The sequence below is a fragment of the Taudactylus pleione genome, unplaced genomic scaffold, assembly GCF_031769625.1.
Source record: "Taudactylus pleione unplaced genomic scaffold, aTauple2 ptg000857l, whole genome shotgun sequence".
Classification (NCBI taxonomy): domain Eukaryota; kingdom Metazoa; phylum Chordata; class Amphibia; order Anura; family Myobatrachidae; genus Taudactylus; species Taudactylus pleione.
In genome coordinates this window covers 170001-185048 of record NW_028285259.1, presented here as the reverse complement: position 1 = coordinate 185048, position 15048 = coordinate 170001, and the positions used below count along the sequence as shown (strand labels likewise).

The 15048-nt window shown below is 43.6% G+C and overlaps 1 protein-coding gene across 1 annotated transcript in view; it reads left to right on the top strand.

Annotated features, from left to right (window-relative positions):
• SEC14L2 (SEC14 like lipid binding 2) overlaps window positions 1-4546 on the top strand; it is a 39315-nt gene extending 34769 nt beyond the window's left edge. Inside the window, exon 12 of the mRNA XM_088458841.1 lies at window positions 3432-4546. Coding sequence (XP_088314967.1) covers window positions 3432-3574 — 143 coding nt within the window. The 3' untranslated portion in view covers window positions 3575-4546. The remainder of the gene's footprint in view (window positions 1-3431) is intronic.
• Window positions 4547-15048: the final 10502 nt, after the last annotated feature.

Below are 15048 nucleotides of genomic sequence, written 5' to 3'. Positions count from 1 at the left end.
TGGAATATTTGTAGATCTTATTCTATAGGGATTATAGGCGGGATGTACTAAATGGAAAATGTGGTAAAAACCCCGTTTTCGGGGTTTACCGCATTTTCCATATGTATCATAGGCTGGCCGCCGGGGCTCTGTTGCGGAGGGTAATGACACCCGGAAATCCACGGCGCAGCGCAGATCGCAAAGGACAGCTCTTATCGGAAGAGCTGTCCTTTGTGCTACTGATTGCATATGTTAGTACATATGAGATCAGTAAGGATGCGATGCATGGCCTGATGTACTCCGCAAGGTTAGTACATCCCGCCCTATGTGTGTGATTTATTCTAAGGCTGGGCACACTTGCTTTGTTTCATGTATTAAGAACAATAACCGGTGCATCTATGGAGACAAGATGTATTGTTTGACCTGATACAAATGTCAGTTTGTTAGAATTTTTAACCTACGCCATCAAAATAACCAAGTGGGGCTGATGCAGAGCTAACGTACGTCTGTTTGCGTGTTTTGCATGTTTTCCCACTGCACATGCTCTGAAAAAAAGCACATGTAAGAATCCTTTGCATTTCACATGCATCTACACGACGGAAGAGGTGCAACTTTACTCTAACAGGGAGCACTTACAGTGGCGTTTTTATAATGGATGTCGGATGTGCGGTACACCCTGCACCCAGGACTGGTTAGACACTGTGCCCATGCTGTGGCCTCCCAAACTTGCCAGCAGCTCCAATTTTCTGCCAGTGTCTTTAAAACATGGCTCTTACATAGGAGATAACAAATAGTCTTTCCCATCTTCTGCACATGCACCATTTTTGCAAAGCATCACTGGAAAGATGTAGCACCAGCAAAAGGTATGGAATGAAGATAGCCCCTGCATCTGACATAGATGAAGTGCAGTGAGGGTGTATCAACGCAACAATGTGCTAAGCAGCATCTGATGTGAACATAAATATACCTGTTGCAGACGTATCTCTTGCAGGTAGTGTAGGGTAGGTGGAAGTGCTCCTTGCTGATGATGAGTAGCAAACATAGGTATAGTCACATTTAGTGGATTCTGACATTCATACAACACCCAAATAACTTAATACACAATTTTTCTTCCTTCAAACGTCAGTGTGGGTTTTTTTACATCTGCATCTGTTGGGGAAAGGTAAATGTTTGAAACGCAATATTTTAATAACTTTTGTTTAAAGTTTTATATTGGCTACAGCCATTGAATTCAAACTAGCATCATGTGATCATGATTGACTGGATGTCTATTTCCAGCAGAATTTAATATAGCTAAATACCTGGGAAATACTAAAAACCTATGACAGCTTCTGCCCTGTTGCTCAATTCAGACACTAAATAGAAAACTAAAATTTGAGGGCTGAAGCAAAAAAACAACTAAACCAGTTGTTTGTTATAAAATATATAAATATATAGTATGCAGTCATCTTGTTGACAATCGACAATCACTATGTCGACACTGAGATGTAAATTTACTAGGAATCGTGATTTAACTCAAACAGGTTTACACACAAACATGCACGAGTTTTCCCAGACCGAACTCGCACTTGTTGCTTGGTGTATGGAAGTTGTTTTGTGCCTATTTATTGTCTTGTTATTTATCTGTTTGTTTCATTTGTCTTTCTTGTGTTTTTTTTCTTTTGTCCTATCAGTGTTATTTCGTGTGTGGGGGTAGTAGGAGAGGAGATTTGTGTTAGTTTTGTTTTTTTTGTGTGTGTGTTTTTATAGGGAAGAGGACAGGAATATGTTGTCCAGGGCAAAGGAGAGGCAGGGAGAGAGCGAGGTGAAGGAGGTTGCTGCTCAAGAGGCCCTATTGAGCAGTACAGGCAGCAGTGATGAGACACCCAGGCAAGACCATGTTCTTCTCTGTGGAGGAGAACATGGCTCTTGTGCAAGAGGTCATAAAATCCCACCACATGCTGTTTGGACGAAAGGCTCCAGCACATCCACCCGCCGCATTAATGCCATCTGGGCGGCAGTTGTGAGTGCAGTCAGTATCACCCAGAAGCTTATGCAGGCCGGAGACAGAGTGGGAACGTGCAGTGGTCTAGGTCCAGATTGACTTGGTCATACAGATGGAATATGTTGTTAAAGTTCAGCCGGAATATCTGTATGACCTGCCAATGCGTTCAGGTTCAAATGCCTCCTAAAAAAAAAGTGGCCCACGCAACATTTCTGGTACCTGCATTACCTCATGTTCAGTTTCTTGCTTCTGGGTCATTCCAGCCTTGTGGTAGAGCCTCTGAAATCCCAGCCACATGCAGTGAATACCACTGGTAGTGTATTCTGCCATATTTGCTTCACACAAATCAATGCAGCTGATTTAGCCCCTTTTATAGGCATCATCATTGTGTTCCCACTAATTGCAACTTGAAACACCTGTGAACACATGCAAACACTCACCTCAGGAGGTAGTCTATTTGGAAAGTGTTTTGGTGCAAGTTTGGTCATCTCCCATATGGGTTTCAAAACTTGATTCTTGGTAAATTTGCGTGTTGTATTGTTTCTTATGGAAAGTACTTGCAAGTTTGGGCGATGGTGTATTCAATCATGTTTTTTAAGTTTGTTTGAGTTTTGATGTTCGTTTCCTGCAAGTTCGCACGTGTTTGCCCTTAGTAAATTTGTGAGTCAGGATACAGGCTAAACTCGCACGAGAATGCAATCTCGCCTCAACACGATTCTTAGTAAATTTACCCCTGATTTATGTTGAAAGCAAAATGCCGACAGCATTATGCAGGCACGGTTGTGATGCTACTTAAATAATTTTAAACGTGTCGGCGTTATACCTTTTAAACATGTTGGTAAAGCAGCATATTTAAATGTACACTGTCCATATTCATGTTTGTATTTCCAAAGTGCTTCCAGCTCTTTTTTGGTGGAAAATTATGCTCATTTAGTGGCCAACTCTACATCAGCACCAAAGTGTTTGGTACCAGCGGATATTCACCTAGCCAAGTGTTAGGGTGTATAAATACATGTCCTAATATAAGCTTAATGGCAATGACCTTGCTGATTTATGTCACTATGGGCCTGATGCAGAGTTGTAAGCTATTGCACGGCTGCAGCGGCTATGACACTGTAACGTAGCGTGCGCGTGCAGATACACCGCAGTCACACATGGGCATGCTGCATATCATTTTAATCAGCAAAAGCTGCTTGTGTGTTCTATTCGCACCACTTTGCGTATAACACGCATTTTAAGGGAAGAAGTCTCACGGAAAGACACTCCTACTATTGTGATGCACTGCGCTCACGCCTTATGTGTAGCGCGACTTGTAGCACATGGAGGATTTCAATTCAGTGCTGTGCATTGATGTAACCAGATTCTGTAGCTGTGTGTGGAATGTACATACAGCTTACACTTTAAACATTCCATCTCCTTCTGTAAGAATTTATGACCTCATACGTCATCCTCTCTTCTTCCTCTACAGACGTCTTACGCTTTGATAATACATATAGCTTCATTCATGCCAAGAAGATCGGCTACACAGTGGAGGTCTTACTGCCCGATCGCAACTCTGAAGAGAAGATCCAGCAACTAGAGGAAAAGTTGGAGATGAGTCTAAGCCTCTAGGTGAAAAGCCCCATAAAATTATCTTTCTCTTTGCAAAACCCATACAAGACTCTGAAGCTACAGTGAAAGAAAATATTTGTGTAACAGCTGTATATAAGACACAACTGAGGTTGTGTGAATGCAATAAGGCATTTGCATACACACCATAGGGGCTGGTTTAAGTTTGTCACATGCCTTATTGCATTTTAAATTACCAACAGTTTATCCTGTGTGATGGTCACAGATGCTTCGAGGAAAAAGAGAAGATACTAATGACTAGTAAGAATATAATGCTTGTGACAGGTACTGAATGTATCAATATACTTGAAGCACTGTAACACAGTTCAGTTTTTGCAGAATATTTGGAGACAGTTTAGTGATCTCATAAGATAGAGATTTGCAATTAAAGAAGCATCATTAATTTTATTCTGATTTCATAATTAAATAATCTTGTCTTATTCTATATAAAAGGCCCTTTGGTGGTATATACGACCAGTAACCGCTCCTGTGTTGGCATGACTGTATTGAAAATAAAATAGCCAATACCGGATTTAGGTGGTTGAAAAGACCAATAATAATAATAATAATAATAAAAAAAAAAAAAAGACAGTTTGTCAATAACAGGGTGACTTTTGGTTAGTTGTTAATGATCATCCAGCTCTGACTCCTATGCTGGATGTCCTCATGGGAAATCTGACATAAATACCATCACCCTCCAATTTTAAAGGTATTACATACCCAAGTAATAGATCATTAGTTATTTGTTTACTAACATATCCCCCTTTTAACTATATGTAAATACAAAATATATATTTAGAATAAGTTCATTAGTGAGAGTTTATTTTAAAAAGAAACTGCCCACTTAGAATGACTTTTAAAATGAAATCTCCCCTTCCTCACTCTAGTAGAGATGCAAGAGTACCTTACAAAAGAGCCCAGCCACTTGGATGGTCTGGTCTAAAGCTGGCCACAGACTAGACCAACTTACATCCAACCAGCCAACTAGTTAATTGGTTGGAATGAAAATCTGGTAAAATATGGCAGTAAATGATGATCAGCAAGTTGCTCCTAAATGCCAGAAAACAGATGAAAATGGTCGTTCAGACAAGTTTGTTAAATGTTTGATCTAAACAATTTGTTCATACAACAGTTTTTATCCATTTTCCGGCGTTTGGGAGCAAATTGCTGATTGTCATTTGCTTTCATTCCTTACCAGATTTTCATTCCAACCAATCAACAAGTTGGATGTAAGTTGGTCTAGTGTGTGGCCAGCTTTAGTGTGCTGGTTGAAGTTGATTTGATGCGTTCCTCTGTTCGTTCAATCTACTCCAGTCAGCGTCCCAGACAGATTCAGAATAAGATAAGGTTCATTGTAGAGTTGGGGCATAGGACAGAGGTGTGAAGCTCTGGACTAAGGTTCAGGTAAAATTCAATGTCTGTAGTTTTCTAAAGAAGGCAAACCCTGATTTCCACTAAGATGAACCTAGGTGTTCTGATTTAGAATAGTGGTCCAAAGTCAGCTGCTGTAGAGCTGGAACACTCAATTCTCTGAAAGAGCATATTTTGTGTTAATCAGCAGACACTACATCTAAAGTCTTATTAGGAACTGATATTGGAAATAGGGCATACTAATCCAGCGCTTTAGCTTATTGAGAAGCAGAAGTCACAGGCAGAGAATGACATCAGAAATTGAGAAGCAAGGGGACACGAACACTTCTAGCATGATCAGCTATTTGCACTGGGAGTTTCAAATTCAACGATGTCAGCTGGTAGTAAATACTGTAGATGTCACATCATAACTAAAAAATCTGTTCTTTTTCAGTTTGTTTAATATTTCTGTAAATCTAAGTGTACTGTAGCATTTTGTGTAAGTGCTATTACAAATCCAAAATGATTATTAAGGAAATACTTTAAGTATTTAACTTTACTTGTGTTTGTATATGTTTACTGATCAAACAGTTAGTTTCTATCTGAATTGCTAGCAGGCTATTTAATTGAAATACAATTGTCACAATCTATCCAAGAGATACATTTGTCTGCACTAATTTTTGTTATTTGTAAATCTATAGGAAAATGCTCTGAGTACAGACAAACATACTATACACGTGTGCTATATAGTGTATATGCTGTACCTATGCACAGAATATCCTGTCAATATATTGTGCTGTTTTTATATACTGTATCATGTACAGTAAACGTTTTATCTGCTCAAGTGATAACAATACTACTAACAGCTGTAAGAAAGTGATGTATAAATTATATACCGCTAATCATTTTCAGCTTGATGAACTTGGTAAAAAAAAAAAACAACTGATTTTGTTATGTTTTTTTATTTTGCATCCCAAATTATAAGTTTACATTTTATTTTTGCTTTTACCAATGAAAATGGTGTTATAGAGAAGTAGGGAAAACTCAGGGCCTCATAGGCTCCAAATTCTGAAGGTAGCCACATATGCAGTTCTGGTTGACAGATTTGGTTGTTTCTAACAAAATATACTCTGTGATGTGTTTGTGATCCACAAAACAATATTACATTTATAATGTGATCCCCTAATCTGATTTCACTGCTAATTCAAACTGACATAGGTTTGGGTTCATTGGCTACCAAGGAAGTAGAAAGTACTTTGTGATCAAGTAATTCAGCTGTGGCAGCCAACCAGATCTGCAGTTCTGTGGTCAACTTTAGCTAACCTACATTTACTAACATGTTTTCTTCCAGTTATCATTATCTCTCTTCACCTGATTGACATAAATGGTTGATTATACACCTAATTGTTTTTCAGTTTCTTCAGGTCTGTTTTTTGTATTAAATTGAATAAATCTGCAAGCAAAATTGTCTGTGAGTTTCTTTGAGCCCATAACTTGATAATAAATTATATTATCACAGAGGAGGAGCATACAAAGCAAGTTATGAAAGGTTCCCATACATGCTGTGATCAGGAAAAACACGTGGCTGTAAGATGGCTGCTGATAACCCCTATCGGCCTGTGTGGGTGGCCATCTTCAGACTATACTAATAGGCTTCACTGGAGCTAGGTCTTACTTGCCATCCACATTTGAGATTCAAGTATCGGCCTATGTGACACCAGCTTTTATAAATTTTGCCTATGCTATTAGACTGACAGAATGTCTCTGAGAATAGATAAATTGCTGAATACTGAATTAAGCTGACATACTAGCACAACCAGTGTTTTCCCCAGAAATTTTTTTCTAGCCGGATGGCATCAAGAAGTAGCCGGGTGGGGGCCTTCCCAATAATAAAATGTTTTAAACCCTTACCTTATAATGATTTAAACTTGAAATAACATTTTATATATTAATTCTCCTCTTCTTATTAGAGGCCCAGTCGTCTGATTATGAAAAAGCTGCATAGTCTGTAGGATCTGGTCCTTTTTATACAGCTCCCAGATACTGTCCCCACTTGCAGGCTACCAAAGTGCCGGGTGGTAGGCTGTGTCTTGCCGGGTGGTGCACCCGCAAAAAAAAGCCTGGGGAGAACACTGACAACCATAGAAACTAAGTAAAAACTTATATTCAGAATAGATTCATCCCTTAATATTTACATTAGAAATATACAACTGAAACATAGGCCCGGAGTCCCTTAAGAAAGTTCATATACAAATGAAACCATGGGCTAAAATAGATAGGTCATAGTGTGAGCTACAGTAAAATGGAGGAAATGGTATGGGGTGGCATCGTTGGAAGAAAATATAGATGCTCTGTTGCTTATCTGGGTGTTATGGTCGCTAATGTAGCAATATATATTGTCCATGTCCTGGTCCTGTATTGTATTGTTCTGTAAGTCGCTTGTCTACAACATTTGTGGCGCCATATAAATAAATTATAATAATAATGGACCTAGCCGTACATTTGGGTATTTTAGAGAAGAGGGAAGAAGGAGGTGTGCAGAGCCAGTTGTTTGGCACAGTAGAATGCAGGTAGCATAATTGAGGTAAGTAGTTCAGCTCAGTCGTTAATCACAAATTTTAGAGCTATAATCTGCATGGTACCACTGATGCATGTATTAAGCTGAACGTCATGACTACCACAGTTGTGCTTTCATTTACCACTTGCTATTTGTGACTGGATAACATTGCACTGCCATTTTAATGCAGCGGACAGGACATGGCATACATTCTCTCATGGCAGTGTAGACAACAGGGTATTAATGCATAAATTGTACCACAATCGCCAACATTTTTTATTTCATTTAGTACTATAATAAATCCAAAACCCATTGTTGATGTATAATTGTTGAAATACAATTGTCATTTTTTGTATTATCGTTGCTATATTAACAAGTTCATTTTTCACAATGCAGTGACTGGGGCATACTTGCCTGCATTTGAAATATCATTTCAGGGAGATTGTGAAAGCAGCACCTATGTAACAGCTAGATAATGGGGGCAAGGTACAAACCATGCACGGTGTCACAGAAAGAGCCTGCACAGATGGCCAATAAGATGATGAACCTACTAACACAAGCAGTTTTACCATTTTCTAGCATCTTAAATAATCCCCTATCTCTCTTCCAACACGTTCATATAATTCATCACACATCCCCTGTAATGCAGCACACACTCTCAGTAATGCAGCACACACTCTCAGTAATGCAGCACACACACTCAGTAATGCAGCACACACTCTCAGTAATGCAGCACACACACTCTCAGTAATGCAGCACACACACTCTCAGTAATGCAGCACACACACTCTCAGTAATGCAGCACACACACACTCAGTAATGCAGCACACACACTCAGTAATGCAGCACACACACTCAGTAATGCAGCACACAGGACTTCTAATGGGTATGCAGTCGGGAAGCCGGCGGACCTAATCCCGACAGCCGGCTTCCCGACTGTCATATCCCGACAAGGGTCTAAAGACAGGCGTCGATATGCCGACGCCTGTCATTAGACATACGCCGGGAGCCCGTCGCCCGGAATCACGATCGAAGGGGCGCCGAGCGCGGATAGCCACGTGGGGGGGAGGGTTAGGTTTAGGGTTCTCGGGGGGGACTTAGGGTTAGGCACCCCCCAGGGAGGTTAGGTTTAGGCTAGGGTAAGGGGGGGGTTAGTGTTAGGCACCCCCCCGGTGGACTTAGGTTTAGGTGACGGGGAAGGGGTGGTTAGGTTTAGGCACTTAGAGGGGAGATTAGGGTTAGGCACCCCTAAGAGAGGGTTAGGGGGTAGAAATAGGTTAGTATATACTTGCCTTTGATGATAGGGATTTCCTCCTCTGCCGGGATGCCGCTGTCGCGATTCCAACCGCCGGGCATGGGTCCGGCGGTAAATCAAACCGATTCCCTCTAATGTAGCCATCAATGTGTTGGAGAGCTGTTTTCTTGTAGCACACATTCATCTTATTCTCCCTAGTGTTTCCTCCATCGTGGGTGTAGTGTGATGATGTCATAACTGCTTTGCACACATCAAAATAGCCCCCCAGGGAGATTGCTGGACTGTTAGGTGAGTCAGGGAGATCACAACTATTTCAACTAACATTTGCAAAAAACCCAACTGGTTAAAAGGTAAAATGACAAAATCACAGATAGGTATAGATCTGGATAATGTACCAGAAGCTTGCTGAGATGAATCTACTGACTCATGTGAAGTCATGTCATAGTGAGGAAAGAGATAGCAAGGAAGAATCTTTTAACCCTGAAATAGTAGATTTCCAGATATCTGAAGGCTCGGATGCTTCTACACAGGTGCTTTGGGTCCAGGACATCGGTATTATTTGGAATGCTATATAGTACCTATATTTTACAAACGGAGAAGTGTTGGGAAGTCACAATCTCTGAACATGGACGCCAGTGTCAGTGCAACTGCACCTTTAGATGCAGTCACTGACACCAATACGCCCACGTCTGGTAGCCACACCCTCCCCCAGTTACCACCCACAAATACCAATCAAAATTACATGGATCTGCCTGCAATTTCGATCTGCATTTCTGTGCAATAACCATCGGGAAGCATGCACAGTGCGGCTCAGATGCATGCGCAGAGAAAAACCATCCGCCACATGCGCCCAATGGCTTCCCTGAATCTTATTAGATTACCCCCATAATCTGTAATAAGCTCCATTGTTAGGGCTACAGTCGGAGACATCCTCACATCACTAGATTTATATGAAGCCTACCTTCACATGACAATTGCACTACAAAATCACAGCTGCCTCAGAGTCTGAAGTCTGGGACATAATTACGTACCTACCATTTAGTATTAATATTTTCCAGGTCCTTTGAATTTGTGATGATGGCTCATGGGAAACAAGGCATTGCAGTATGGTCCTATATGGATGAGAGTCCAGCAATTGTAAAATCAGAAAAGATTGCCCAGAACAGAACAAGATACTCAAAGTGATCTTTCTTACAATATCATAGATGGATAATAAATGCCAGCAAAAGTCACCTGATGCCCTTTGGAAACCTGCAGTGTCTGGAGCTCTGGATCAAACCCCGGTGCAGAACACCTGAACATTTGTGGATTGATGGCACAACATTAGCAGAAAGGTAAGTACTCCACTCAGTGCCAGAATGTTACCAACAGATTCAAGGGTTGGGGTGCTCATCTGCACAACAAGGTACTGTAATACGTCAGAGGTATGGAGTCAGAAAAAAAAGAGACAGTATGCGAATATCTTGGAGGCAAGATCAGGGTGCTCCTGTCACCTCAACTACAGCATATACATATAAAGAACATCTCAGACAGAGGTTGCCCTTCATATACAGACAAAAATATAGCAACAACAGACACATGATGATAGAGATATTAACAATCATATCATGGGCAGAGAACAATATAAGATCCCTTACAGCACATCATGAAGTGTGAAAAGACAACAAGGTGACAGATTACATTAGTCGATATCAGAACTACCCAGGAAAATGGTTGGGGTAACGGGAAGTGTTTTAAACAAATAATACAAATTAGGATTCCTCAGATCTGATAGCGACAAGTCCAAATACGCAAATGCAGAAGGAATAGGTGAGAAGACCATAGAGATTCACACTATGATATGTGATCACTTCTATTGTTCTAACTGCAAGAACCCGAATGAAGATAGAAAAGGAAGCAGCAGAATGGATAGCAGTTCTTCTATTTTGACCGTGTGGTTGTAGATCATGATTATGTGGTCACTACTGAATAATAAATATATTGTGAATATTATTGCTACAAGTAAGAAAAAAAGAGTAATTCATCAAAAATATATTAAAAAGTATAGAAAACTTTTCTATATTAGTGCAAAACCAAATGAATAAACATAGCAGAGGCACGCATATCTCAAATACTGCACTTTCTTCAGAAATATATACAGAAATGCATAGAGTATTATTGGATACAGGATTATTTATACCAAAAGATTGTTTCATACAGCTCTTTGTGGAAATCAACCTTGCATATAATATTTTGTGGTACCGTTGGCAGGAGCGCAGAGAGGGTTGGAGTGGGTACCAATTACCCAGGCCTGGGCTTGTTGAAGGGGCCTAGCATGGGCCTGGTCTGCCTCCGCCCCCCCTGCCTCTTACCTGTCAGCAGCCTCTCTCCCCAGCCCAGCACACACTGTATGTTGTGCTTCAGTGACACCAGGGAGGCTGCTGTCTGTGCCTGCCCGGCGGTGGGGGGGAGCAATCACACTGATCATGGCGCTGCAAATCATTTTTTCTATTTTTTTTTTCTAAAGGGGTCATGGGCACGCCTCCCGTGATTAGGCCATGCCCCAAAAAAGTACCAAGGCCCTGCCCAGCTCTCTACGGGTCTGACCGTGGTATCTCAATCTTGTGTTGAAAGTAGTGGTGGATTATATCTAGGGCATACTTGCCTACCCTCCTGATTTGTCCGGTAGCCTCCAAAAATTGGGTGCCGCTCCCAGCCCCCTGGAAAGAGCCTCCCGGCGGCCGCCGACTCCTTCCTCCCATAGCGGGTTACAAGAGAAACCCCAGCAGTGGGGGACCCGGTGAGGCAATTCACGCTGAATTGCATCATTATGGCCCTGGATCATGCTTCACAATGCCGGTAATCTCACAAATGCCGGGTAAGCTGTCTGGCCACGCCCCTAGGCTGGTCATGCCCCCCTGCTATGCCGATCTGGCTGCTCCCTCCCGGAAGGGGCAGCCAAAATGTTGGTAACCCTGATCTAGGGGCTGCAGCCCCCCTTCCCTGGTAAAATTAGCTACATCCAGTGACTGACTGGCAGCGACTTACCATTGTAAGCACTGGACAGAAAAAGTGCTGGACAGCCAGTCCTAGGGATGTGTGTTTTCTCTCCCTGGGACTGACAATTGCACTGCAATGGGAAGCAACTCCTGCTATTATGGCAACTCTAGAACCTGGCTTGTTGATTTGTGTGAATGTGTAGGATTGCAATCCCACACCTGCACACATTTACAGACCGCCCCTCCACTGGGACAAAAGGTAGGAGGTGCTGCTGGTTGAAAGTATTATATGTTGAACATTTTGAATTGCTATTTAAAGTATCATTCAAGTATCTGACAGTTACATTTATATTTTGGTGGCGGGGCTACAATCAGAAATTCTGGGGCCCGGGGCTAACAAAATAGGCATGTTCACCCCGGGTATAGGGCAGAGTTGGGCGGAGTTGTGGATAATGTGGGTGAAGCTATATCAGGGGTGTTGCCTCAATCTCAATTGGTGCATTATCTAGGGATGGGGTTTGGCACAGGGCAGGGAAGACTGAACAAGGGTGGGCACTGGGCTGGGAAGGGTGGACTGTTGTGGCAAAGGGCAGGGAAGGCTGGTTGTACTAGGGGGGCAGAGGGCAGTAGCAGAGAAGACAGGCAGGCTGGCTGGACATGGGGGGGCACAGGGAAGGTTGGCTGGACTGGGGCAGGGAAGACAGGCTGGCTGGCTGGCTGGACTAGGAGGGGGGACGCAGGGAAGACTGGCTGGACTGGGGGAGGAGCAAGGCAGGGAAGGCAGGCTGACTGGACTGGGGGGTGTAAGGAAGGCTGGCTGGACTGGGGGAGGAGCAGAGAAGGCAGCTGGCTGAACTGGGGGGGCGCAGGAAACACTGGCTGGCTGGAGGGGGGGAACAGTGCAGGGAAGGCTGACTTTATAAGAGAAGGGGGGCACAGGGCATGGTCAGCATACCTGCTTTCTTCTTTGTTCTCCTGTCCTGAGAGAGAGGGGGCCTGGCTGGCAGCAGCGAGGAATGCATCGGGGGCGACAGGCAGGAGAAAGAAAGAGCATCAGCGTTGTGGCATTCAACTATGGACTGGAGCCGGCTACCAGCATCAGCGGCACTGCAGCATTTAAACTATGGAGGTGGATAAACACAGCTCGCGGAACGGCAGCCAATCAGCAGCAGCCCGCCCCCCACCCCGCCCCAGCCGCCGCCGTCAAGTTCGGGCAGCAGGGAGAGAGAGGACTGACTGCTTCTGCAGCAGCCTCTCTCCCAGCCCAGCACACACACTGCTGTCACGCTGTGTGCCGGGCTAGGGAGAGAGGCTGCTGCAGAAGCAGTCAGACCTCTCTTCCAGCATTGTATGCCTCTCGGGGGAGCGATTGTGCCCCCAGCAAAGCAGGCGGCCGGGTAGCGTGCGCGAATTGGCCGCGAACACGGTCATTTATTTATTTCGGAAGGAGGGGGTCTGGCCACACCTCCCCGATTGGCCACACCCCCTCACTTTACCTGGGCCCGGCAGAGCTGTCGGCAGCCCTGGCCAGGCCCCCTCTCTCTCCGGGCCAGATACTAGAGTCTCAGCAGTCCCCCCTGATGGTGGCCCTGTTTGGTGGTATTCACATCTGCCCAGAATAGAGGGAGAACTTCAGGCTTTATGTAACAATTTTCAAATAAAAACTCAAATAAAGTAGTGTTGTGAACATATCCTGTATTCTTGCCTAAAATGGTCACTAAAGGTGCCTACACACTTGGCGATATTTTACCCGATCTGACCGATTCCGACGCAGTGGAACGTCAGTTCGTGTAAAATATGCTCAAATCGTGAATCCCCACTCACGATCGCGATGCGTGTCCCCGCTGGTCGCACATCGCATCGTCAGATCTGCCGTACTGTAGGGCAGATCTGACGATCTGGAACACGATGCACTGAAAAAAAAAGAAAGGATGCACGATGTATCGTTTGTACATACACCAAATCGTATGCCAAATCGTGAGTAGGACTGCTGGGGAGCTGCCGGGGGAGTTTCAAGAGAAATCGTACACATTGTCAGATCGGCAGCACATTGCCAAGTGTGTAGGCACCTTCAGATCCATGTCAACCAAGAAATATAACTTGCTGCTATTTGTCCAGAACCAATAAATAAGGAATAGAAAAATTCCATATATTAGATCTCATTAGAGGAAATTACATTTATCTTCCTAAAACAGAACAAAGAATGACAGAAAAAAAAAGATCATTGTTTTGCATATCCTGAAGGTACACGTCAGGGCCAAGTTCCTGGCAAGATGGAATAGAGAAGTCATCTCACAGGTTTATAAGAGGAAAGGATATCAGGTGTCAGAGGACCATTTTACAAGAGCAGGTGCACGCTCCAGGCTCACAGGCTCAGACGTCAACAGGTGATCTTTGCAAAGCGGCAGGATGGTCTCTACTTTATACATTTTCCATGGATGTCATTATTTCAGAGGAAACCCAGTTTGGAAGAATATTCATCAGTCAATTATTAAAAGCTTTTGTTGTCCATGAATTGATCTGTGATTGATTGTCTGTTTAAGCCCCTTCCCAATTATTTTTGTGCGTGTGCATAAAATACCTCAGGACTGTTTTGGTGTCTACAGAAAAATAAGGAATTTAATTTCTTTGAAACACTCCAATAATTTCCTCCTATGTTTCTGTTAGTAAAATTTTCAGATGCTACTTGGGAAGTCACTCAAAGACAAGCATACAGTAGAAGGAGGAGACACATTAATCATTAATATTCTGGGGGGATGTCACGAGTTTCCTTTATCTAGTCAGCTGACCAAGGGCTTAACCTACAGTCGAGGGCTGTCTTAAGGTGCGTATACACTTGTAGATCTTGGAATGACAGTATGATTACAACATTGTAATCGTACAGTCGTTCCTCATCCCCTGTAGTGCCTACACTGAACGGGAAGATATACCGGCAGCCGGCTTCCCGACTGTCTTATCCCGGCAAGGGTGAAATTCCGGGCATCTAGATGTAGACGCCCGCATTTCCCCGACGCCGGGAGACCGGCGCCCGGCATCACGATCGTAGTGATGCCGGGCGCCGCGAGCGAACAGCCGCGGGGGGGAGGGTTAGGTTTAGGGCTCCCGGGGGGGACTTAGGGTTAGGCACCCCCCGGGAGGGTTAGGGTTAGGCTAGGGGGAGGGAGGGAGGGTTAGGTACCCCCGGGGGGGACAGGGTTAGGCACCCCCCTGGGGGACTTAGGTTTAGATAGCGGGGAAAGGGGTGGTTAGGGTTAGGCACTTAGAGGGGGGATTAGGGTTAGGCACCCCTAAGGAGGGTTAGGGGGGTTAGGTTAGTGGATACTTACCTATCCACGAT